Source organism: Tribolium madens, unplaced genomic scaffold, assembly GCF_015345945.1.
Source record: "Tribolium madens isolate multiple individuals breed KSU strain unplaced genomic scaffold, Tmad_KSU_1.1 Scaffold_96;HRSCAF=242;Tcas5.2_LG5, whole genome shotgun sequence".
NCBI classification, from domain to species: Eukaryota; Metazoa; Arthropoda; class Insecta; order Coleoptera; family Tenebrionidae; genus Tribolium; species Tribolium madens.
The window spans coordinates 7,641,624-7,669,083 of NW_025401068.1; the positions used below are offsets into that span (position 1 = coordinate 7,641,624).

At 29.7% G+C, this 27,460-nt stretch overlaps 2 protein-coding genes across 3 annotated transcripts; one reads left to right on the forward strand and one right to left on the reverse strand.

Annotated features, from left to right (window-relative positions):
• The first annotated feature begins 1 nt into the window (after position 1).
• On the forward strand, positions 2 to 852 carry LOC123013675 (chymotrypsin-1-like). 2 transcript variants are annotated; one of them, XM_044412373.1, is made up of 3 exons: positions 2 to 68; positions 125 to 281; positions 339 to 852. In XM_044412373.1, exons 1-3 carry the CDS (start codon positions 2 to 4, stop codon positions 850 to 852), a joined length of 738 nt encoding a protein of 245 aa, XP_044268308.1. The 2 variants fall into 2 exon arrangements, with proteins under 2 accessions (XP_044268308.1, XP_044268307.1); XM_044412372.1 differs by having other exon boundaries at positions 125 to 852.
• Positions 853 to 2,547: 1,695 nt separating this feature from the next.
• Positions 2,548 to 27,460, reverse strand: LOC123013670 (trissin receptor-like). Its single transcript, XM_044412367.1, has 8 exons — positions 27,335 to 27,460; positions 11,028 to 11,338; positions 8,311 to 8,455; positions 7,618 to 7,777; positions 5,661 to 5,855; positions 5,177 to 5,314; positions 3,032 to 3,336; positions 2,548 to 2,981 (listed from the first exon to the last, which is right to left on the reverse strand). The coding sequence occupies exons 2-8, from the start codon at positions 11,227 to 11,229 to the stop codon at positions 2,798 to 2,800; spliced, it is 1,329 nt and encodes a 442-aa protein (XP_044268302.1). The 5' UTR covers positions 11,230 to 11,338; positions 27,335 to 27,460; the 3' UTR covers positions 2,548 to 2,797.

Sequence of the window (27,460 nt, forward strand, 5' to 3'; positions counted from 1 at the left end):
TATGAAACGTTTGTGTTTTTATTTTTCGGTGACTTTAATTTTAAATTCTGGACAGAATTTGTGTTTGGGTAAAAAATTGTATTATTTGCTCAGCTTTTAGCACCAGTTTGTCTGTTTATTGTAGCAGAAGAAGATGAAACTAGAATTGTGGGCGGCTTTGAGGCAAACAAATCTGACTACCCTTACGCCGTGTCTCTGCGCGACTCAAACAACCATCACTTTTGTGGAGGCACCCTAATCGACCACGAACACGTGGTAACAGCAGCTCATTGCGTCGCTGGGTTAGACCTTCTCAAAATTTTGTCTAAAATTCTCAAATCGTTTTTCCCCGTTTTTAGCGACCGCTCAAATGTCGTTGTCGTAGGTAGCGACTCTTTAGATAAGGGTGGAACCACCCATAAAGTAATTTCCGCCACGGTGCACCCTGAATATGATCCAAAATTAGTCATAAACGACATAGCGGTCTTAAAAATAGAGCCGGTCACATCGTACAAATTTTCATTTCCGGTCAGAATGCAATCAAATTTATCAGACTATGAAAATCCTTGCTACGTCATGGGTTGGGGCTTGACGGAAGCTGGTGGAAAACTCTCCAATAAATTTAAAGTGGCAGAAGTGCATCCTGTGAGTCCTACACAGTGTGAGAAGGAATGGAAGGAGGCGTACAATCCCAACGTGATTTGTACCACCAGCGATGGAAATTCCGCTTGTCAGGGGGATTCGGGTGGACCGTTAATTTGCGATGAGAAGTTTACCGGAATTGTGTCTTTTGGAAAACCGTGCGCCACCGGAAAGCCAGATGTGTTTACGTCGGTTTATGCCTATAACGAATGGATTGATCAAAACATGTAATGATTTTGTTGTAGTGTTGCTTTCTAGCTTTCTTTAAAGATAAATAAAAACGTAAAAAGCTTTTGATTTGTATTTTTGATACACGTTTTTTGTTTCTTTTAAACCTGGAATGGGATTATTAAAGTCAATGGTTGATATTTGTGTCAAAGTTTATATCGCTGAATAGCTTACCCTGAATGGCTAATAATCGATGTAATCGAGTTTTATTCACAATTTTAAGATTCGATAGCTATCACCGGAAGAATTTTCGAAGCTAGCTTACTAAACACTAATAATTGTGTCGTGGAATGTAGAAAAAAACAATTTGTTTTGAATGTCATATATTTTTTAGCCATTTTTTAATAATTGAGATAAATTGTTTGGTTATAAATACTCACATACGAGAAGTTACAAAGCGTTTCATACACAATTTTTTTTTGACTCAGCTCTTTCAAAACTGACTCACTGAAACTAGGTAAACATTTCTACTGTTTGCTTACTTATGTAACAGGATCTTTATTAAGTCATTAAATACATTGTCAACATCAATAATTCAAATTTCCAATTAAATGTAATCGGGCCATTTCAGCGGATAGATCAACCAGCACAGACTCAATTTTATAATGAAGAAAAAGAGTTGAGTTTTTATGTTAACAACTACAATTCAAAACATTAAGGGTCGGTGTATAGAAGCGTCATTAAGGTAATTCCAATAAAACGTAGTTATAGCAAAAATTTTGCTGAAAACAATAATTGTATGTTCAGAGTTAAAAAATGTCTCTAAATGTATGTTGCATGCTAAAAGTTTAGTTTAATTTGGTTTAATTAATTTCCAGAATTTGTTTTAGATTTTTTTTTAATATTTAGTATTCTGTTTCAGTTGCTTATTTTACATGTCTTGGTTATACATAAAACTAGTAATGAAATTACAAAGAAGAAATTCTTTTGAAATAATTTTTTTGTTTTGAGAGTTATAATGTGTTTTCTTCATTTATTAATTATTGATTACATACTTTCTCAATATTTTGGTTCTTGTTTAATGGAATAAAGTTCAGAAAGCACATACTTAATGCTCTTTTGAAACAAAAAGCTAATTTGAAGCAGAGCTTTGCATGTTGGCTCCCGTCGCTATCATTAATACCACCTGTGTTACTGAGCCTTTTGTGCACGGTCAGTCTATTGTGAATTATATGAAAACAGTTTTTTGATCTTGATCTTGTTTAATATTAATACGGTCTCCATGATTTGGCCGATTACTAATTAACAGTGTGTTACTCGTAATAAAATATTTTAATATAATATTTAATTATGGTTAGCTAGTGTTGATACATGACTTTCACTATTTTCCATTTTTAAAAAAGATTTATGTTGTTTGAAGCATTTGTAATTTAATAGACAGTCCCAATAGAAACATATTTACTACTTGCATATAAATCACGAGAATGTAAATTAAGCCCTCTCGTGCGGCTTATGACAAGTATATCATTATTACCACATATGATGGAAAGCTCACACAGGCCAAATAATATTAACTGATTTCACTGATCGTGAGCTTTGATCCTGGAGGATTAGTTAGTGTTTCAATAATTTATTGAAGATTATCTCCACTAATATCACAGTTTCAACATCTAATAAATAAAATGAATATGAAGGGAAAAAAAAACTGAATAAATTTCTTTATATTATTTAATTATTATAAAATACAGTTTACAGTCTTTTGAAACAAGTAGGAAAATACATACTGCTTAAATTCATTTTAAGTATTTACAAACACAGATAAGTAATATTTTATAACTGAGTCATTATTACTGCAATGCTCAGTTTTAGAATATTACATCACATCAAATTCACAAACTTGTAACATTTTAAAGCTCCTCAACATAAAACTGTTTTCATATACAAACACTTTTATTTCATTTCTGTCTCTTTAACTGTATTTTGAACAGTAGAGACAGGAAGCGCAACCTCATACATCATGTGAACATTCTGAACTGTGGTCATTATTCACAATCGTGACCGTTGTTGCGTTGGCTTTGACGGTGGATCTTGTGGACGCATGCCTCTGAATGCCCACATGCAAACTCAGATGGTTCCGATTTCCCTGCTGCCTCCTCCTGCGGCAAGAGCACAGCAGGATCTCCCTCATGCCCCTAGTCAATAATCCCTGCAGTTAAATATAACGAGAAATTGTCCGACTCACCTTCTGAAGTTTTTTGATAGAAAGGCGTAAAGCAAAGGGTTGACTCCCGAGTTGAAATATGTGGCGAGGAAAGTTAATGGGGTGAAGAGGGCGCTGAAGTTGGTATCCCCGTGATAATTGGATGACCGATATTGCCACATTTTTCTCGCGTGGAAGGGCAAGTTGCACACGGCAAAAGCACAAACGACGATTATGAGCATCTTGATTACGCCTCTGCGAGCCGCAAGGACGTTCTGGCTCGAATTCGCAGGCATATTCGATGAGGAGTTTTGCAAGAGTTTGGCGTCGCCGGCGCCGTTGGCCACCTGAAATGTGATGTATGCAATCTCGACAATGTGTGCGGCAATTTGATCGAGCAAATGGGATAACAGATGTGCGAAAGTGGATATATGTAAGCGATTGGTTAGTAAAAAATTGAAGTTTTTATGAGTTTGAATAAAGCTTTTGGTAAATTTGGTAATGAAGTCCCCTTCTAATAAACAGTTGAGCGAAGTTATTAGGATTTACATTGCGCCGATTAGATCTACATTTGATTGTGTTTTACCCTTTACGTTACTACATAAAGCCCTGTTAGAGCAGATACACATGAGCCAAAAGCGAAATCAATACAAAATCTCTGAACTGTTCATTTTAACTAATTTGAGAACATGTACATGTTCTGTGTCACAAAGGTCAATAAGTGTTATAGAAATAACAAACATTATTATTGTACTGACAAGGAATACATAAAGTGGAGGTCACCACCAAACTAGAAATAGATTTTTACTCAAGGAGAATTGATTTAAAGCAGAAACCGTCTGAAATTTCTTTTTATTATGTCAGGTTAAACACTGAAACTTTAAACCATAAGTAAGGTATGTACGCTTATCTTTTGGATGAAAGAATAAGAGCTTTGTTGTGGTGCAGCGCTTGCCAATTTTTTTAAATCTGAGCTCATGTATCCTTTATTATTTCAAGATAGTGAGTTGACAAACTCATATAATTAGAGTTGATCTGAAATTTTACTTCAATAATTGTTTTCTACATAAAAATAAATAAAAACGTTTGCGGTTTTATGGTTTTCGATTGATTAGGAACAATCTAGTATTATAAGCGGTGCGACTGCACTTCTATAATATTCCCGACGTATAACCCAAATAAATAAACACGAAAAATATTTATTGACCTACAATTTTATTTTATAATAAAATGTAAATGCAAGTTTTAATAATTTTGGATCTAAAATTAGCATTTGCTCCTAAATATACCATTTTCAAAAAAAAATTAGATTGTAAGATACTTCGCAAATATTCTTGGTGTGGAATTTTGAACATTATTTCGTTTAATAGGATAATATGGAATATAGTTCTTTCATTTTATATCAGTTGTAAGATTTTTTTTTCACGTTCTCTCCGGAGATTAGTCCTAAATCTTGGCAAATACGCAAATTGTTCTTTGACCAAAAACTTATTTAAAAAAAAAACAAAGACGTTTGTTTCGTATTTAGTTTGTTAGGTCTATTCCGACATCTGGATCTTAAATTTAGCAAATTAAAGATTTTGGTTTTTGGTTTTGGTCTTGCAGTTTTTAAAATATTGATAAGAAATCAGATATTGAAATTAGATATTCGAAAACAAATAAAACAATAACATCCGCATTCTGCATCCAAACATCTAAAATTCTACAATGGTTGCATATCTTAAATCTCTCAAAGCACATTTTGAGATAATGAAGTGTTTATAGAATTTACCTAGCAATTTTCTCTCCTGTTTTGCAAAGCTTCAAGCAATGCTATTTCAGTACCTATTAATTCAATATTATGAAACTTTGTAAGTTAGTTTTTATAAGTTCGTACTAAATGAAGCTTGTTATAAAATGATTTAGGGAATTCATCAATTTTTAGCGGCATATAAAACACAATTAAAACTAAAAAAACTGGTTTTAAAATTTGTGACTTTTTGATAACTCTAATAAAGCTTGTAATAGATAAGTTAGACTTTATAAATTCACAATGTCAAAGTCAAAGACAAATTTGCATTGCGGATAAAAACTGCACGAGAACTGCAAATATTGTTTTTTAATTGTTTCATATTTGTATAGTTTATTGAAAATCAGACGTACTAAATAAAGCATTTTTTCCGGTGTAAACACTAACGCAAAACCTACCTTTTTATCGCTTCGATATCGACTGGATTGTCGTTGACACAATCCCTGATACTGATTAGAGTTGGTGGAAGCGTTGAGTTGTTTTTTCAATTGTTGAGAGCTATTCCAGAGACAAATTGCAATCCTCGAATAGAGCAACTGCAAAAGATCGAAATATAATTTTTTAGAGTGAAACTAAACACGTTTGCTCATTTGCCACTGATAATAGAGAGGAGTTAAAATTACTTCTTCGACAAGCTACAGAGAACGTGACTTTTGATGTAATAACCCATTTTCGATGTGTTTGAGGAAATAAAAATCATGTTTAAACTGACATATAGATTTCTCTTTCACAAAATGAATTATTTTAATGGAAGAGGGCCAAGATGTAATTTTTTTTTTTAAGAATCATAAAATTAAAATTAAAGAAAGCGTTTTACTACAGGTTGTAAATTATTGTTAGAGAAGTTTTCTCTTTTGGATAGAGTAATAAAAACCCACTTACCGACATAATAATTAGAGGGATGTTGTAAAACAAAACGAAATGAGTCACGTCGAACAATTCCGAATTATACTTCGTCCTGTTCAAGACACACATAGTCTCTGTCATGTTTTTCGTGGGGACTGTTACAGTGTTACCCCAATAAAATTTTGGAGCGCTGTAGAGGATGCATGTAATCCAGACTCCTAAAATGATTAACTACAACAAAATGAAAATGTTAATAGAGTCATTTGAACGGAAACCTTCTTTGCAATACAACCGTTTTATTAATATTTCATAAATACAATTATCCATTGATTCCCTATTCATCGCTCTCAAGAAAAGATAAAATTTACTACAAAATAAATAGTTGAACGAAATTCTTGTAATTTAATTAAAGTTCTTGGTGGAATTAATTTTAATCAGTTGTAATTTCATTTCAAATGAGTGACTTCCATTTTAATTAAAAGAATTTTTTTGCAGTTGTTTCTGCAAAAATGGTGCAAAAAATTAATTAATCGTGTAGCAAACAAAAATATATTTTGACAAATATGATTGATAGATGGATTAATTTCATTGTTATCCTCTCGGATTAGGTTTTATCAAATCGTTCGAAAATAGCCCGTAAAGCATTTAGATTAACATTATTAAATTCTTAGTTGTTTTATTTACTTTTCGAGTGATTACGAATCTCTGATTTCGTAAAATGAGCTTTTAAGCTAAAGTTAGAGCGCCGGTGTTATTCTAAATGATAGTAGATAAAAAAGTTTCAGATATTTTGTAGGTATTTTATTGAATTCGTTACTTTAAATTTACGATGGAATTTGGGTATTTGAGTTAAATTAGAAAATTGCTTTTATTCGAATTTTTGTTGATTCTGCAAACTTAAAATTAGAGCCGGTGGTAAATATTTGCCACTTCAATTAAAACTGTTGATGGAAGATTAATCAATTCAATTAAAATGTTTCTTGCTCTCCACTAATTTTCCTTTCTGGTTTTTTAAAATCTTGCTATGCGAATTATACCTATATTTGAGCTGAAATATCGATCGCTACTTGGGAAACAGGACGTGTTAGGCATTTGCCTCAGATTGAAACTGGCATATTACATGCCATTCTCTCCATTTCAGAAGCAAAATTTAAGAAGAAAATGCTTTAAAACTAGACAACCGTTTATTAAAAAAATTGCAAAAGTCCATTGTTTGTTTTTAATTTTTAAAAGGTACTGAATCTGAAACAATACTGAATATCCTTAATAYATTAGACTGTTTATTCAAATCTGAGAGACCCTGTATTGTTAGTGATTGGAATAAGGAACAGTTCAACGATTTGTGTACATATTTACAGTAAATAATGTTCGGTACGGTACACCTGTAGAATACATCAGCAAAGTGTCTGTATACATAAACTAACGTTGCGAAWACTTTATTTATTTTAAACCTTCATTAAGCGTTGAAAGTTAATTTTATAACATGCAAGGTAATATTTGTTATGAACTCGAAAATTGTTTTGATGTCATATTTATATATTTAGTTTTCGAAGCAGAACTAGTGTTACAATTAAAAGTTTTGGACATTTGCACTATCATTATTTAAAACAATGTGAGCTTAATATCGTGTAATGTGTATTGCAGTGTTTAGAAATAATTAATTGGAAAAAAGTTTGAAATCTGTGGTTTGAACACTGGCTTTAATTCTGCAAAATTGCTACGTGCTCACATGCACCTCCAATATCGACCGAAAACTAATTAAAATCTGCAATAAAGAGTTACTTATTATTAACGAATATATTCGCGAGTAAAAATTTCAAAATAAAGCAAATTGAGAAGTTAGGATCGTACTTGATTTATCCAAGTGTAAATTCGGAGCGACGTTTAACAGCAAAACAGATTCTAAGCTTGTCTGAATTAGTGTTTTCATTTAGTTTGTAAATTGATGATCGAATACACTTTCCAAATTTTTTTTTTATGATGAATATCTTACCCTAAGTCGTCTCGGCGTGAGGATCTGTTTGCAAGTTATGGGGTAAATGATAGCAAAATATCTCTCGATGCAAATGATAACGAGGATAAAAATACTTGCAGTGTTACTAAGTGATTGGATAAACATGTACATCTTGCACAAAAACTCGCCAAGCATCCAGCTGGAACAAAAATATCAGTTACGATTTTGTCTTCGTGGAGGTGCGGAAACGACCAAAAATAAATTTAATTTAAGAGAGCTCAAACTGTAGCAATTTTTTTTTCAGTATGAAAAATTAGATGGTTTGAAGGGATAAATTATGAAATACGATTTAGCACGAGATTGCCCTTTGATTTTCCTTAATTTTGATATAATTGTGTAACACCACTCTTTGATGTTTCTGCGATAAATAAAAGAAAACAGAGATTTAACATTAAAGATTTAAAAATAGATTTATTTTGATGGCTTGTGCCTGAAACCAGTGCAGCTTTTTCAGCTCTCGTGAATTGATCACTGGTAAAAAAGCTTCAAAAGCCGTTTTTCTCTATTTATACAATCTTATCGGCTTAATGTTAAAAATATAAGCTTTCACATCTGTTGACCCTAATATTTTGCAATATCCTGTTTTCTTGTAGGGGAAACTAAAAATATTTACAAAATTACTCTTTTTAACGTCGTTTTTCTTTAGGAAAATGGGTAAATATTCGATCTTACCTGTCGACGAAGTATATAAACAGGTTTTGGTAGACGCAAAAAACAGCCACACAGAAGTCGGCTACAGCCAGATTAGCCAGGAAGAAGTTGGTGATTGATCGAAGTCGTCGACTTAATGTCACGACCAAAATAACCAGCAAATTTCCTGAAATYGGAAAAATGAGAAAATTATTTAATTAGGAAATCATTAGTGTCTTTATAAAGACCCCTCTCAATTAAAATGGAATATTCTAGTCTTTGTTAACAGGTGGCAACAGAAGAAGTAATTATATTAGATCTGAAATAATTTTCAGTAGATCTAAATTTACAATTTTTAATGAGTAGATAAAATGGCCCTCTTACAAAGATTAAGTAGTTTCATTTATTGTATTTTCAGCTCTGCTGCAGTGAAATGTAAGACTATTTCCAGATGGCTTAATAAGGGAATAGAGACTGGAAATGTTCAATTAGTTCTGTTGTGTTTTATTAAGCAAAGCAATTCGACGAGAATATTTTTGTCTCAAAGAAAATTTTATCTAGTTTTTTAAGCGTGGCTTTTTTAAGTAATTGAAATWATTTTTCATCATTTTTAACTGGTTCGTAAATAAAATTCATTCAGCCTTTTGGAGAAAAGTAATTTTGAAAGTTAGTCAATCCAGAAGTTTCTGTTGTGAGTTTCTTTTACAAAATTGTTGGTCATTACTCATTATAAGACATTAAACCTATTTGAAATAAATTATTTCTTCAATTTTTTTAAGCTTAAGACTTTTCGAGCTTGAATAAGACGTACACACCTAATCAAGTTACATTTAGCTGCAATTATTGGTTCCTTGGAAAGTTTGGAAGGGTAGCAGACTTTGAGAATTTTGATTAATTGGCGTCTGTATCGGTACCATGATTTACTTATTACTTATTATACTTATATTACTTATTATTACCTATAAATTCAGACATGCCAGAAGTATCAATTATTAATTTATAACCAAACAATCTAAACACAGTGCGTCTAGACGCTCAATAATCCTTAAAAATTTTTGTAATTGTTGGCATTAATTTATTGACGAAATAGCAGTTGCACTTTGGTTAAGATTTTAAGTTTCAAGTTAAAATGCCTTAGATAATGTATAAACTTTAAACTCAACTTTGGCTATTGATCTTATTTTGGACGTTACTGATACTTCTACAAAGATTGTTTACGAAAACTAAACGAGCAAAACTTTAAACCGAGATTAAACCAGTCAGATTTAATATAATATAACTAACAAAATATTAAAAAAAAAAACAAGTTATGTCTCATAAAGTTTTTATTCTTACATAGTTAATTTCACCAAAACGAATGCGAATTTGGATTTTTCTGTTAGAGTGGGTGACAGCATATTTGCACACAGTGAGCCCCTGGTAAACAAAATTGAATTGTTTAGAGCTTTAATGTTAGTGTACTCAATGTTGCGTTTTCGCAAACATCCAATTTTGTTCCATTATTAATTTCAGACTAATTGAAAGTCTTTACACACCTAAGAAACAGAAGGACTCCCATTRAATGRAACAGCTGTACTCTACGATATTACTGCGAGAAAATCTTATCGAAAGCTTTTTATGACCGTTGAAGCTCATGTTTTATGTGTTTTAGAAACTTGTGCAATTGTTTAGAACATGGCTTTGTCTCGCCGTTTTCCCACTTTTGTTCTTTATTTGTCCAGTCTAAATGACCTACATTTTGAAATTATCTGTCAATCTTGAGCTGAATTTAATTTCAGTGTTCTGAATGCTTGGTGTTTKAATCAGSCGTATATAGTATGCAATAAGTGAGATTCTTTAAAGAGACATTTCATATGTAATCATCTACTATCTAAAACCAATATTCATTTTGACGTTTTCATTATAAAAGGAGTTTAAAGTGTCAGGATGCACAATTCAATAAAGATTTATAATATGTACTTAAAGAGGGCCCTAATTGAACTGTTTGCCATGTAATTTAGAACTTGCAAAAACATTTTTGAAATAATGAACGGTTTCGCTGTTTTATTACTACGATTGGTGAGATACTGGTTCTGTTATGAATGAAATGGTTCTATAAATAATAGTTTCATTGTGTTCATAAAAATTATTACGACTAATGGGTGAATTATTGGCCTTAATATAAAAAAAATATGTTTTTGTCAATTCTGACCATTTTGATACTATTGGAGTACCTATTGATCTTCTTTAAATGACGTCAACGACTTAAAATAATTTAAAGACAAGAATTATCTATTATCTATTTATTTCTGTTAATCTACAAATAATAGAAAAGTTTTTCAAACAAAATATTTTATTTTTAATTTTAATGAATGATGTGTCCAACTAACTAACAAATATTTTTTATAATAGTAGTTGAATTCAAATTAAGTTTTTATAAAGCTTATTTTCTAGAACCTAGCAATCTTTGTAGGAGCTTTTCAAAATGGTTTTACACAATACAAATGATCCTAAAATAATACAAATCCGGTCAACATCGTTGAACTAAATATTATTAATTAACTAAATAAACTTATTGAGCTACTTTCGTTGACCAGCAATGTCTTAAATAGGTATCAAAATATAAAGTTTAGGCAATATCGCGCAACGGTTTTAATATATGTATATTTGGCATGACTGATGTGATCTCTTTTGACATAAATTAGATTGCGCTCGATATCGCAATGTAAACAACACGATATTTATCGCCTCAAATAATCGAATTAAAAATTTCCACTTACCAAAAAAGCACAGACAAAAGACGACAGTGTAGAGCGAGATGAATATAATCCTAATGTAGACTTTATCATAGATATACTCTTCGTATTCCATCCCAAAGTCAGTTCCATTGTGCAGATCTGAATCGTTGGTTGCCTCCAGATAGATGCTAGTTGTTGACATTCCTTCTTGGGTAAAATTATCAACGCCGTCGAACTCATTCATGATCAACCGGATGGAAAACAAAAAAAAGTCGACTTTCGAGTTTATCTTCTAGGCGAGGGATGCAAGCGCTTCATTTCGTTGATTTAGCTACTTCGATTTGTACTTCATTCTGGAAAACGAAACACATTATAGGTGATGTATGTGTCCCTAACACGGAAAGATCAAGGATTCTTTTATGGTTTTCCGGCGATTTCCTATTCAAAAAGAGGAAGATTTGTGCTCATGTTATGGGCACAATTTGGGTTGTTCTAGTAAATTCGTATACATGTTTTACATATAGATTAAATGTAAATTTCTTGACACGAATATATAAACATCTTAATAGCAATAATTTGAGGTGTAAACGCAGCTGGGGCTTCCATTACCACGCATATTTTAATAAAGTTAATCATTTTCTATCACAACACTAAATTTCTTAACTGATTTTTAACTGAAACTGTTCAGCTTAAATTAGATTAGAACCTCTTTATAATAATTCTAATTATCGGTCAAAACAGTTAAAATACGTGTATTGTCCTTGAGGCAATTAAACWTTCGTGTTCTCTTGTCACTTGTTGTTTAACGTTTGTGGTAAATTACAATTAAAGCAYATAAAGCAATGAATACGTGTTGGGATTTTAATGAAAAATTTGTCGGAGGAAAATTAGTAATACAACTGGTGTATGTTTAGGTAATATGTCTACAAAATATCCAACATGGGGCTTGACACGTTTCCCTGTTATAGTGCTTTCATATGGAAATATTTTCGGAGTGACTTCGATACTGTTGTTGGTATTTGCGAACATAGTAAACTTGGCACGTCTCTGGAGACGCAAAGTATAAGAAAAAATGTGTTTACATATTTGAAACATTGACATTTGGTAAATGTATGATTTGACATTGGGAGTACTTTTATGTCAGGTTAAAAGCATGAAATTGGAGCGCTTGTAACTTTCAAAAAACCGAAAAATATGTGACAGAAAACAGAAATTGCAAATCTGTGACTGCTCAAAAATGAAACGGAGAATAAGAAAGCCAAAATCTCTCAATTATTATCAAATCTGAAGTAATTTTGAAGAGCTGATTTCAGGAAATTTAATTAATTAATTTTTTGTGAAGAAAAAATTWAAAAAAATGTTTTTTATGTTGACATTTTTTCTTTCCTATTCTTTCTGCCGTTTATTTTTTCTTTAATAAAATAACCATTAAATACACTCATGATCTTTCTTCATCTTTGAGTACAATAATTATTTACATTAATTATTTTAACAGAAAATGTGTGATTTTTGGATTAAYAGAAGTTTACTTTGACTTTTATTAGACAGACAGATAAGTAATTAATTTTTTACTTAAAACATCATTATGAGAACTGGAAACCCAAGAGTTAATTATATTGTACATGAAGTTTTCAATGTATTTGCTGCTTTGCTATTGTTTTAATACCTATATGACAAAAGTTGGACTTTTATTTTTATGGATAATCCCTTGCATAAAATGAAAAAGCTTTTTAATTTTAGATTCAAATGAATTCTCTGCACACTAATTTGATGTTGAATTTTTTTCTATAAAAGTATTTTAACATTTTAGTAATGAGTTTTAAAGCAGCAGTCTAAAACAATAAAACTCTTGCTTTCTGATTGGTTGAAATCATAACGTGTTTAACTAAAATTATTAATGAGATTTTAGCAGTGATAAGTAAGTATTTCAGAGTCAATGAGYCAAGTGAATTTTGTTTGAAATTGACTTACGTAAAGGAATTTCGATAGCGATAGAAAATTGCTGGTATATTGTCTGTACATAACATATTGTCACTAAAGTGAATTTCCTTTAAAAAAGTTGAAGTTTTGGTGTTGTCGGTTGGCTTAAATTTAAAGGAGATCCATTTATGACAAGGTGATTGATCGCTTTTCAGACAACAAAATTATTATTTCTCCAGACAATGTTCAGGTGGCAAAAGCAATCATTCGCACATTTTTGCTGGATGAAAGCTCACAGCAAACCAACCGAAAATTTCGTTTTAATGTTTAGCTGAAAATATACGAGGGCTCAACGTTGTAGTTTTCATTACAAACTGTAATTTAATTCATTGAATCAATCATTATTTCTTGCGTAGGTATTTCATATCACGTGTGTTCGAAAAGGTTCGATTCACAAAATGTATGGCAGCCTTTTTCACAAACTCCGAATAGTTAGGATTTGTTCGCGTCGTGAGGAAAATTTAAAAAAATAGAATTTTATTAGGTAGGTACGCAAAAAAAATTGTTTTCAAGTTTAGAAAATATTTTATAAAGTTGAAGTAATAGTTTTTCAGAAAAAAATTGTAATTTGAGTTGATTTAATATTACAGAATGTTACAGAATGACTAATAAAATCATTAATCGAATTTTGAGATGAGCTATAATGTTATTGACTCGGAAATTATTATTTTACATTTTACATCACGAAATGGCATTTMAAATTTCAATCATTTTATGCATTCACGGTGGGTGTTACAAGCTATAATACAACTTTTGTTTTATTTTATTTATTCAGATAGCTTAAATTTTCATTAGGAATTTGATATTCGTTTTATTAATTTTGAAAGGTGTAGCTTACGTTATCGATAACCAAAGAAWTATGTTAATTTTTTAATTTATAATTACTGATTGTTAATTAATGATAATAATAATAATAATAATATATTTCAGGTAACTACACATGGGTAGTAAAAGAACCGTGTGTAGAGACCACGTCAACAGATACATTAAAATGACAATTGAAGTAGTACTTAAAATCTACAAATTATGGAAAAATTCTTGAAAATTATATATTGTATTTCCCATTTCTCGATTAAAGTGTCGTTAAGAAAAACAAGTTTAAGTGAAACAAAATTTTTTTTTACAGAAGTCATTATTCATATTTTATACAATTACAATAAAGTGAGAAATAAATTTGTAATTATTATCTGTAATTGTAATTATTAAATGATTATAACTGTCTCCAACAAAGCCATTTTTCCAACGCAATAGTGAAAGTGCAAATCTGAACTAAGAACAAACATAAAAGAGATAAAAAAATCAATTATCAGTGTGAGGTCTGAGGATATTTTTTATTTTATGAAATCTCTTGACGATTCGTGAAACGTGTGCTGAAAAAAATTAATATCTCTGTCCTGAAGTAAAACTTTACAGTTTTCGCTTTGTAAATCTAAAATGCGTTTGAAAAATTGAAACATGACTTTGAGGTGAAATTGGAAATATGTTTGCAGATACAGGTCCAGCGAGGACTTTGCCTGAGTTTCACGGAATTGACTTGGTATTTCCTTATGTTGCCACAAGTTTAATCTTATCTTTTATCTAGCGTTTCATTGCGTGGTTTCTCGGAATTTAAATTGTTTTGTAGGTCTTTAAAAAGTGACACTTTTATTAAAAAGCAGCTGTTATTGAAAGCACTTTATACGGCTTGATACAATCGAAGTATAACCTTAAACTTACTTTCTATATACTCGATGTTTTTTGTTGCCAATGTAAAAATATTTGTTTAATTAAAATTGAAATTTTTGTGTTATTTTAAGCTAGCAGCCAATTGAAAGTCTTTATCCATGTTTATAAAACGAAAGTTTAAACAACTCAGTTTTAGAAAAAACAATTAAAACTGTAATTTGATCTACTTCTTTTCTCAATCTTTGTCTTGTGTGGGCGAAATCAATTTCTCGCATCTTTTAGATATTCGTATGTCGTCGTACCTATGGTAATGTATGTTTGTCTCCAAACAAGCTGATTGAGTTTTTGAGATGAAATCTGAAAATATTAAAACATAAATCACTTCGATTAAACCACGACTGAGAAAGTATTTTTATATTTTATTACCTAGTTTTCGTTTTACGTTATTATTATTATTGCGTGAGGGATTTATAGACTTTTACAATTTGAAATAGGGTGAACTATACGTTTAAATGCCATATTACCGTTTTAAGGCAATTTGAAATTGTTGTTGATTTGTTTGAAGTTAATAAACATTTAATAATAATTAATCACAACAATTGAAAATCAATTTAAATGAATATTGTTTTGATTGAGCAAATGAAATTAGTTTGCTGGTTTGATTACCGAGAATCCGTGTATTTCATGAGATTTATTGTTGTTACGTTCTTGCAAATACTTTATTGCAGCTTGCAGAAGTTTTATTGTCTCTTATAACCTTTACCGTTGACATTAGCATGAATTAGTAGATAAACTAATTACTACAAGGCATGAAATACTAAACTACTTAGTTAAATGTAACAGAACTGGGACATAATTATGGTTAAAAAATCTATTTTTTAGTTTGTGTCTTTATCATGCTTTTTTACATATTTCTTGCATCATTTGACACCCATTTCAAGTTACAGGGCATTTAAGGAATAATGTTAAGATGAAGACTCTAATAAATCATATTTTATCGTATCTGAACATGCACGCTAGACTTTCATGTTCTCAGACGTTTATGTGGCTATAAATTGATCAAAAATTTGTTTATTAACCTGGACACTTGTTACAAAATAGCAATCTTTACAAAAAATGATAAAAGCTAGTATGGGTTTTATGCCACGATTTTCGTGTCTTCCTGGATTATTTTCACGAAATGTGGTAGCTTGTGATAGGATCCAATTGTGAAATGTGTTACTTAAACTGATTGAAACATTATTTATTAAAAAAACTTTGCTAAAAATTACGATAGAAAGAATTAATTGGATGAACACCCACAGAAGCATCTCGAATAAATTGGGAATAATCAGCAAAGTGTTTTAAAGACATTTTGTGTGGGTGATTTAATTTTTAATTAGCTACGTTTGTCAAAGCAGACATAATTTGTTGAAAACAAATATTTCAAATGTAAWAATCTAATGTTTGTTGTTAGAGAATTTTAAATTGATAATTGATAATAGCCGAAGTTAATTTTCGAAACATTTATTGGATTGCTTATTTCAAGCGGAACAAGTTAATTGCCAATCTTGTGAATGGAACTAAAGTTTAAAACTAAGTTGCGAAACGAAAAGCATTGCTGACACCTAAAGTTTTAGTGTAAAACAAAAAAATAAGTGTGTAATCAAACATGCAGAGAGTCTTTTGTATGAAAGTTTATACATAGGTGTAATGTTAAAGGTTTATTAAATAATAATTTTGATTAATAATAAAATATACAAACTATTTTTGCAATATTTTAAATATCAAACATGCAATTAGGTTAACTACTTTTATTTTGCTTACGTTTAAAATTTTCTGTTATTTAAAATCTAATTTTACTAAAACTTTCAAAACTTTCTGTACCAACTCAATTTGGTCTATAAAGCTTTCTCCAACTTTTATGTTCAACATAACTTAAAATAAAAAAAATATATTTTAGCGCATTTTCATTGGCGTACAAACAACATAACTGCTTTTATTGAAAGTAAAACATTAAAATTCAAAAGGTGTAATAGAAAAACAGATAAAAGCTTTGACATGTGTAACAGCTGACTCGGCAAAAAAGCTCAAATAAATTGAATTTTTAAACAAGAAGTAGCAATTAAGGTTTGTCAACTGTCATAAATATGTATTTAAAACATCAATTTTTAAATCTACGTCTGCAAGCACCATACCTAAAAATTACCGCACCGATAGATCTTGTAATTGATTGACAGCAAATAAACAACGGTTTTAAATAGTCATTTTACCTAGAAAAATACTCGATTAGAGAAAAAATTGCTTATACCTGATGTAAATCTATCGGTTGTATTTTTGAATTAGGGAGTTTTTTATAAAACATTATTTCTGTATAATCACGAGTGACGCAAAAAGCTCGAGCTRCATATTTATGAGTGTTTTAATTAAAGTCTTATAGTCTCAGAGACGATCGTAAATGATTACACATTCAGTTACAATGTGATTTATCGCAAGTTTGTTTTTTATTCCTGATTTGTAGTTTAATTTTTCCGGGTTTTAGAATGTGAGGAAACAGTGAATAAATCCTTGGTTATAGTGGTCAGATGGAACTTTTGCTGCACTTTATTACAAATGTGACATGTATTACGTTGTTGCAGGCGAAAATATGGTCATGATTTTAGCGAAAAAGGCCATTTTATCTTTTATGTCTTGTCTCTAATATTAATTAAAAGATTGTTTAAACATTGGTTGGCACTTTTAATCAAAATTAATAAACGCTTCAACTGGTTAAAGTAATTCCTACCAATAAGAGGTAAATACTGCTCCTGAAAAATGAGTCTGCTTTACACTCGAATTCGTTTGGTTTYTTGTTTTTCAAGTAATTTGTTGCTTAAGAGATTAATCGAATTAAGGTTAGCTTAAGACACAATTTTCTCATTTGTTTTCCTGTAAAATAAATGAACGCAAAAACCGAGTAGAACATTATAGCGATTATGCGTCTGTTAGAATAAGAATTTAATTTAATTTATAAAAATACTTGTTTACATTCCTTGTTTGCGAAATAAATGAAAAGTATAAGCATCTTTTCTTAAATTAATCTTATTTGAAAAATCGCAAAATAATTAGATTTAATTAAATGCTTTTTTATTGTTTGCATTTAGAGAAATAAGTTTAATTAGATCTTGTGTTAAATTGAATTATTAACGAGCGTTTAAAGGTCACTCAAATTTAACAGATCTTTGAAATTATGTAGATGATACTTCCTAGTCATTTTCGTTTGCTTACTTGTAACTCTTGAGACTAAAATCGGAAACGTCTAATCCGAGTTGGTTTTATTGTTTTCGTGGTGCAATTCCAGGTGAAATATCTGCGAAGTCGCGGTTTATGTTATGGAATACAAAACATCTACTCTAAAAAAATCTTTTGAAACGTTAGTCAGCCATTTATTCACATTCTAAAAATGAAACAAAAAGTAAATTAACATAAAGTAACATTTAGATATTGAAAATAAAAAATTAAAAATTTAGAGCTTTGTATTATCAAATTAGATCAACAACGTCGTCAAAGACTTAGCAAGTGTATTAGAATAATGAAGAATATTTAAAATTTAATTAATAAAATTTGCAAGCTCAACACCTTCTTACTAAACTCTAGCAGGTGTAAATTTAATGTCTCATTAAATGGCTTTATTATAATAATTCAGAAATTAGCTACCACTAATTATGAGATAACATTAGTTTAGTTCTAAACATTTGCTTCTTGAATATTTTATGTTATCAGGAACTTTATTAAGTTAGAGTCAGTAGGAGCATTTGAAATTTTCCTCTCTAATTTTGAAAGCAGTTTTATCATTTGTTTGTGATAGAGTTTGTAATACGAGTGTTTCTCGATGAAAAGTCGGAGAGTTCCAATCCGTAAGAGCACTTTGTGTCTTGTAGCTTTATTATTACTGTAATTACTTTTTGATGTTTACATTTTCCGGTAAAAAATAGTGCTCTTTATTATTTGCAACAATTGTAAATCTTCTTCTGTGTATTGTTCGGAATCCATTTCTACGACTACGTAGCTAAGAATAATTTATTGGTAGACCGGAATTTCTACTATTGTGGTAAAATAAATCACTCAAATTTCGTACATTTGGAGAAACTTTGGTTTAAAATCTATGTTGTGTAATTCTTTACAGACAGTTCCAGTGTGATTTTAGAGATGGTTTAAGTAATTGGAGATATTTCTAATTTATGTTGATTTTGTACTTCATATATTTTTCAAGAATATCTGTTCATGTACTCGGCATTTTTTAAAATAAAGAGTTTTTATTACGTTTTTGTGTTTTTGCTCGCGCTTTCTTTTATTGCCTTTATCTTTTTAACAAATTATCCGCAGCGGTGGTGATCCAATAGTAAATAAAGTAAATGAAATTCAGGAAATTCTAAATTTTTTTTTATAAATTTAGTTCGATTAACTGAAAAATCGTGTATTTAAAGTTGAAAATTGAATTAACCAACCAGGACCTTTTAAAGTTCAATATTTCAGTTGTAAAAACAAATTTAACCATGCATTAAGTTTGCTGCTTCGCCAACTTTAAACAAAGATTGACACGAAATTAAAATTAAAATTTCTAGAATTTTATTGTGACTCTTTGGTCTAGTATTTTAAGTTGCTTCCTGATTAGATGCGCGTTGTGCATGTATATTGAGTTTATTAATTCATAAATCAGCTCTAATTTATATATAGTGTATAATTTGGCTATATTCACTTGTTCACGCGTGTAATTTATTGAACTGTAATGAGTAATTAAATTAGTGGTTAAAAAGAAAATCAAATGATGATGATTTATGTTCTTTACCAAAAAAAAAAAAAACAGAGTCTATTTTATGTAAATATTTTAAAACTAAGTGGTTTTTAACAAACTTCGTACTAACTACTTTGTGCTTTTTCCACTTCATTTACCAACAGCTTTTGCCTTCGAAGGAGCAAATGGGAGTAACGAGTTTTCATTTTGTGTCGCATCTATTAGAAGAGCTTCCTTATTTTGATAATAGCCAATTATGTATTTTTTTGTTTAAATATATTTTTATTTAATGTTCTGATATTTAGCTTAGGAAAAAAATACAATTTAGAACACATTACACTTACGCAATTTTTTAGAGCTATTTAAACCTGAAATAAACGATAGAGATAATAGGACTTCTGAAACACACGCAAGGCAAATTATTACACTCTATAGTAATTTCAGCTCAAAAAGCTTAACTAAGTTGTTAAGAGGACCGTTCGCTTAATTTTAATTACATGAAAATTATTTATATCAAGCCAAACCTTTAGGTTTTTTTTTAAACATCCGTGCTTTTGTAGAAATGTAGTAAAAATTCCATTTGTCAACCTCACAAAATTTATATTTTGGCAATATGTCACACTTGCGCTAAGTTTTCTCTACGCCTAAAATTCGCTTTTGAATAGGATCATTTTTGTTAGCTTATGCGTTTTCGGGGTTTATTTCTTCGTTTGTAATTCAGCTCACGTTTTTTTTCATATTCGAAATCTAGCAATAAATCTCTATTTGAATAAATTGAATATGTATTTATTAAGATTTCAATTTTCTATTGAACGGATTTTAATTGTCAACTGGAAAGGAAAGAACAAAAGAACCAATTTACTTAATTCAGAATCATTAAAATCAGATCGGAATTACGATTTTCAATCTGCACATTTGAGGTAGAATTCACCCAAAAAGTTAATTAATTATGGAAAATGTATAATAAAAGAAAAACAAAAAATTCATGAATTAACTGACAAGTGTTAGTTTATTTTATTTAAAGTTTATTTTCGTTATTCAATGAGGAAAATACGTCGTATGTTCAGAAAGAAGGGAATTTTGTTTTGATTGGAGTCTTTGTTCTTTAATCTAACGCTAACCCATGCTGGCCATAAAAAGCTAAAGCAAATTCTGAAGCGTGAGCTATTTACAAAACATAAATAACTGTAAAAATGTCTCATCATATTTATATTAAAAAAGAAAATTTCAACCATCAAACCGATAAAAAGTATACAAAAATAACCCTAAAAAATATCAATAGTTAAGGCACGCAAACATTCTTAAACTTTTAGTTGCATTTTCAGCCAGCAGTTAACAAAAAACATTGCAACATTTCCGAATAACGTTCTCTGTTATTACGAGTATGCAACACACGACTTAATGTGATTGCAATTACTCTTAATACAATTATGTCTTGAATTCAGTTCGAAATAATCTATTTATGGCCCGTAGATACGAAGAGCTTTTTAAGCTCGCTGATTATAGGTGTGAGCTTTGTAGAGCAGTTAGATCTTATCGTATGAAGCTGGACCCACAACCATTTGTAAGCTGCAACAGGAAGTTTACCTATACGCTTTTGGCTTTCATCCATTTTTTGTCACACTATTACGGAGTAAGAACGTGAATATTTTATTTACAGTGTTATTAACGTTTTTTAATTCGGAGATAAAAGCGAAAACTACAACTGTAAATAATTTCTAATGTACTAAACGAGGCAATGTGACAGAGGTTTAACTGAGAGAGTTTGAATGAAAGAAGGCTCGTGGTGTCATATGTATAAATGTGTTAAATTTTTGAACTTTACAAATTATATTCTACACAATGCGTCTTCAAGGTAAGCACAACGTTTCGTGAACTACTTAAAGTACTTTTTTTATGAAAGCAAACCAGTTTCAATTCGGACAATTGATTTTAACAAAACTGTGTTTTGCATCGATTTTATCTGGGGTAAACAAACTACGCCAACCAAAATACCTAWCAGATTTTAGTATAAAGTCTGKTTTTCGTTAAACTGAAATTACCAAGTCAATATTGTGGTGAGACAATCGGTAGCACCTTCTTTCCATGGCCAAAAATTTTGTTTCTTTTTGGTRKGTGTTCATAGAAATTTTATTAAATATTATGTTCTTTGTAGATTTGTAGAAAGTTGATTTAATTGATTTAGTGCTGAAGAGAATTTTTAACATTTAATTTTCTCTGAAATTAAAATTTTTAAATTATTTGGTAAATTATATAAATATTTGGAATACATAACCAACATTAAACAAACATTCACACTTTACCGACTAATTTATTCACTTTGCGATCGATTTCAATATTAATCTGAGTCCTAAAATAAACTTGATTATTGAATGTTTTGTAAACTTTACTGGTAATTTCCGAAAAACTAAATTTTTGTTCTAAACAGCAATAGAAAAAATGCATGWATTTTTAATAGGCATGGAATGTAACTGGCATTTTATATGACTTTATACCAGATGTTTTAGATTTTTTATAACCAATCACAACATACGGAATTAATGAAATCCATTCCGATCTCAATTTTTACACCAAATTTGTCAGGAATATTAAATTCTTATTTGAGAGAAGCCAAACGCAATCTAAAATACAGTAAAACGTTGTATGTACCACGGGCATAATAAATTGTCGATTATAATCCTCAGGAGATTAAAAACTCTCCTAGTGTCGGGTTTTAGACATTCCTTCTGGTCATAATCTTCTTATTATGCCCTTGGTACAAATAACTATTAAAAAGCTCTAAAAACTTTTTTATAATTGTTAATTACCACATGTAGAATTTTAAAAACTCTAAACTTTGATAGTAATTTGTTTTAAGGTTTTGCAAGTTTTTAGACATTATATTTTTTATTATATTTTTTTTATTACTCTAAATTAATTATTAGCGTTTAAAATGAGAAAATAATAAAGTACATTGGATTTGATTTAATTTTGACTAAACCCAGATAGGCCTTCAGAGTTGAATTATTTGTGTTCACACGATATAATGCCATTATAAATCACCATAAAAAAGAAACGATGAAAGATTTCACGTATTTGGCTTAAAAAATATTTATAACCTTGCCAACTCGGGAGGTTGTCAAGTTTAGATTCACATTACAGCGTCGCGTTGCCGAAAAAAAATCGCGATTGGGTCGAGTGACAGCTTATAAAAAATGTAATTTAGAAATGTTTATGTTTGCATTTAGTTGAATTTAATTCTACGTACAGAATATCAAAAAGTAGAATAAACAAAACGTTAGTCAACATCGTTTAAATGTAAGTATTTTGGAAATCTATTTCAACTTTTGCCATATATAAGTATGTGTACATTTTTTGATCTGGAACAAACAAACTGAATGTTATAAAGCAGTGTTTTTGCTTCAGTTTGGCAATATTTGTGTTATGTTATATTTACATGTTGGTAATGTGTTATGCTACATTTCCATGTTACATATATCATTATCAATTACATGTCCATGGTAATGATACTAGTTCAGTTTTGTTTATCTTTTAAATGGTCACTTTGTTTAATAAATTATTATGGCTTTTTTATATAATAATTTTTAAATTTGTTTATTAGAAAAAATTGTTTCGTTTATTTAATTAGTTTAACAATCTGCCAAATTAGAGGAAGCATAATTATTTAATATACAATTTCAATAAAAGTGTTTCATTAAAAATTAAGTGCACAAGACGTATAATTATAATAATTGTATAATACAATGTATTTTACAGTTTATCACAGTTGTATTTTTTATACAGTTTAGAAAAATGCTTATTCGGTGATAAAACCCTTTGTTTCAGAAACGAGCAAGTCTATTACCCTTTGTCTACGACACTTGTTAACTTGGAAGTTACTTTTGCGTTTAGCATTTAATTCTACAACCAAGTTTGTATTTTCTGAAAAAAATAACTTTCTTGGTGCTTCCAAGCTTGGTTTTACGCTAATAATAAAATTTGTATAATTTATCTATTAATATTTAGGGCAAATGTTTTCTTTATAATTCTTATGCGGCGAATAAAGTTTGTTAAAATAAATAAGCTCAATCTGCTACCGGTTGTAAAATTTTATAGCCTTGATTTTTTTTGATAAATCATAAATCACTATTATATCAAAATTACATGTTTGCTTAAACATTTGCATATGTAGACATTTCGTGTTTTTTTTTTGTCGAAATCTGTCATGCAAAATCTTATTTGTGTTTGAGCTTGTGACCGCAGTTATTGGGTTGGAATTAATTTATAAAAATTGTTAAAATGGATATGACGTTGAGCGAGTGTTCAATTGGTTTATGATAATTAACTAGATGAAATAGTGCATGAAAAGTTTGGTACGCAGTTATCTGATAAACTGTGTAGACGCAGATTATTTCGATAAACAAATTAGCTTAATACTACTGTTGGTCGTGTAAATATTTTTATAAGAACTGATTTTATCGGGAGATACATCTAATACATCTGGTACAAAATAAAAGCAGCTGTTACAATTTTATTGCAAATACTTTAGGTACATCGTACTGCAATATTGTTTTGTGTTCAGCAAGAATTTCTTCATTTCTAATAAGATATGACTAAACTTGAGTCATTGRCAGGAGAAGAGAATTAATCAATTTAAAGATTTGGAAAATCAGGTGCAAGTTATAGAACGTCTGCCACATTTATAGATTAAATTATTAACAATTATTTCACTAAAGTAAAGATTTTTGCTAAATTTACGTCAGTCTGAAATCTCAACTTTCATTAATAAAAGTTCCAAACTTTTGGTGTCTTTTAAGCTTCTTAACTTTTATCAGTTGTTTGAGTTAAGTTAGTAGTGGATTTCTTTTGTAAAGTCTAAAAAGCTGCAAACAAAAAATATTTCATAACTTTTGTCAAAAATTTGAATGCAGGAAGACATTTCGTCATAACAGAATTTTGTCTTTTCTGTTTGGTAAAAGTTTTTGAAGCAATAATTTTTTTAATGTTGTTAACAGTTAATATTTAACTTAAAAAGTTAGTTGAAAATTAGCGAGAACAAAATTATGAATTTTATAGTGATGCTTAAATCCGAACCTCAGTTTGGACAAAAATGTACTCATTTTTCATCGCTACGGTTTCGAACTAATATTTTATGTAACTAACAACGTAAATTTAAGATGGTCGCAAAAAGTGATCAATTATTTACATTATTTTTTTTTCTGTGAGTATATTAGTGATTTAATAATTTTGAAATTTCTTGTCCGATTTTTTAATGAAACGTTTCGTATGCATTGCACGCAACATAGCTTATGCCAATGTAATACSTAACTAAGGTGAGTATAATTACTAATTTATTTGCATAACAGTGATGCATACCTAATAATTTCGTTATTGCAATTACTATATAAATTTTCAGATTGTTTAACCTTTTAAAAAACCTTTGTTACAACTATGAGATTTGATCAATTAAAAGATGACACTTTTTTAACCTTATTCTAAAGGACAAAAAAGCATAAACACGTGAACCTGTGTAAATTAGTTTATTTTGTCTTCAACTCTCCATAAACTATATAAAGAACGTGGAAGGAGTTGCTATAATGTCTCATATAACTAACGCTTTTACACAAATTAACTGTTTGGAGATTTATAAAGTATACGTATAATAGTTAAAGTGACTCAGTTTGCAAACATACATAAAAGCTGTAGCACATCTCTATTTATAATCAACAGTTAAAAACTAATAAAAAATCAGGTTTTTAATCGATAAAGCAATTCTTAAAAAAAAGTTTTTCTGTGCTCACAAAAGGATACTAATACTAATGTTTATTAAAAGGTTTAAGTTTTGTCTTTTGTTTTATAAAATATTGTTTACAATCTGCTAGACACAACAAAATTTGAATACCTTTCATATACATGCAGGAGACAGCTTTTGTCAAAAGTTGAAAGTAAAACTATTATTGTACGTTAAGCTTATTTAGAATTTGGATCTTGATAGTTTAATTAAGATAACATAAGTTTAGAGAAAGCACATTGAAACATTTTTGAGTCAATTAAAAAAGCTCTGTTTTTTGTTTAGGYAAACAGCTAACCGATTAAATTCTGATTATCTGTGTAAACATATCAACGCCATTCGCTATGAGAGTCGTTATTTTAATCAACCCTTAATAAACATACGTATTTGCTAGCCATAATTTTAAGCGCTCCTAAATGTAAAATACGCACCTCCATCGCGTTGTATGAAAATTTCATTAAAAACGGGAAATGAATCGTAAGCCGCTTGAAATTACTGGTCTCTTCCGCAACAAAATAAATCAGCAAAAAAAGTGGACACTTTCAGTTCACCACAAGAAGTTTTGTTAATTTAGATTTGCTGTTTTTAGTTGACACATTTAGCTTATTTGTCCGGTTAATGAATCTTGTAGAAAAGCTCTACTTCACCTCGATTCATTTGCATCTATAGTAGAAGCAAAAAAAAAATAAAGTGTTGATGGTGAAATAGGGTCCCTTTGTTATTAGGTCTTAAGAAGTTAAATCGAGACGAAAAGACAATTTCCTGTGTGGCGAAACGATTTTTTCATCAGAGGCATTCACTTTGTAAATTCCTCGCAAATATTGCATCTCATATTTTTTGAGTTGTTTACAGGACGAAGAAATGAAATAAGTCAATAGGTTGGAATTGTGTCGTGAATATTATTTTAGAGAGATTATTATTTATTTACTATGTACTAATAAAAGTTAATTTTTTAWACTGTGTACGGCAAATCTATTAATGTTTATTATTTTTGTATGACTATGTAAATTATTTCGACTGTAGCGATGACACCAGAATTTATATAAATCAAACTGAAATATGCATACAAACAGTAGTAAGAATTTTCATTGCATTGAAATAATAACTAACGAAATATTTTTACTTCGAGTAATACGTTTGATGCATGTTTTTATAAACTTGTATAAATATACATTTTTATATATTTTTGGTTCTATTTTTGGTCGAGAGAGGAACTAGTTTGAACGAAAAACTTCCATACTCAATTATAAAAGTTTATTATAAATTTAAAAAGTGTTACGAATAAGTAGGTATATATGCAGATTAAATTTTGACTCGCTTTGTTCATTTATAAATATTACAAATGCAATTAGGGTTTACAAATTTTGTCATAATATGGTTTCAATAATTTTTTATTAAATACATTAATTAAATTTGATAACAACAAATAGCAACTAACTTTTTAGGATAACATGTTTTGTGGAGCAATTTTTCTAATGAAACAGCTTTGCTCCGGAAAATATTACATTCATCACGGTTGTATATGAAACTTTAGTGTTGAAAACCAAATTTTTACAGCTAACTTAATTGCATTAGAATTTTGCTTCTTAAACCTCAATTCAGGCCAGCACAGCGCCAGAGTCCAAATTACATTTTAYAAATCCGACAGGATTTCATTGCAAAGTTTTGGTGAAAATGTAACCCTTTAAAACTGATCACACACTTTTTTTATTGGAAATTGAATTTTTCCACTCTTCCTAGCTATTTATCAGATTGGAAATAAAAAGTAATTCAAAGAAATGCATTTCTCTTGTATAAAAACTTGAGTTCATTTATCACAGAAAGGGTTTAAGTTTTACAAAATTTATTAGTAGATTTTTTATAACAACTATAACATTTTTACTCAGATTTAGGAAAGGTCGTTGAGGGCTTTTAGCGAGTTGTTAAACGAAGTTTTGCCAGTTCAAAGCCTCGTTAAATGCTTGTTTATGAAATAATCTACGCTTGTTTGAGCCAATTAATTGGCAAGTAAAAAAAAGTAAAAAAAAWCTTATAAATGGTTATTCAATTAAATCAAAATGTTTTACATCACAGCGAAACAATAACATTATTAATAGATATCATTGTTTCTATTTGTTTATATGATAAACTAAGTGACGTCCTTTCGCAAGTTGTTTTCTCAACTTTCCTTCAAAGACTTACTTTTTGTACTCCAAGACTTTTTAAGATGAAACCACTTAATAGTGTGGGTGAGCGCAAACTGAATACTGGCAATTTTTTTAAATTTCTGAACGCACAACGAACGCGACTTGATGCACAGGAGGTCTT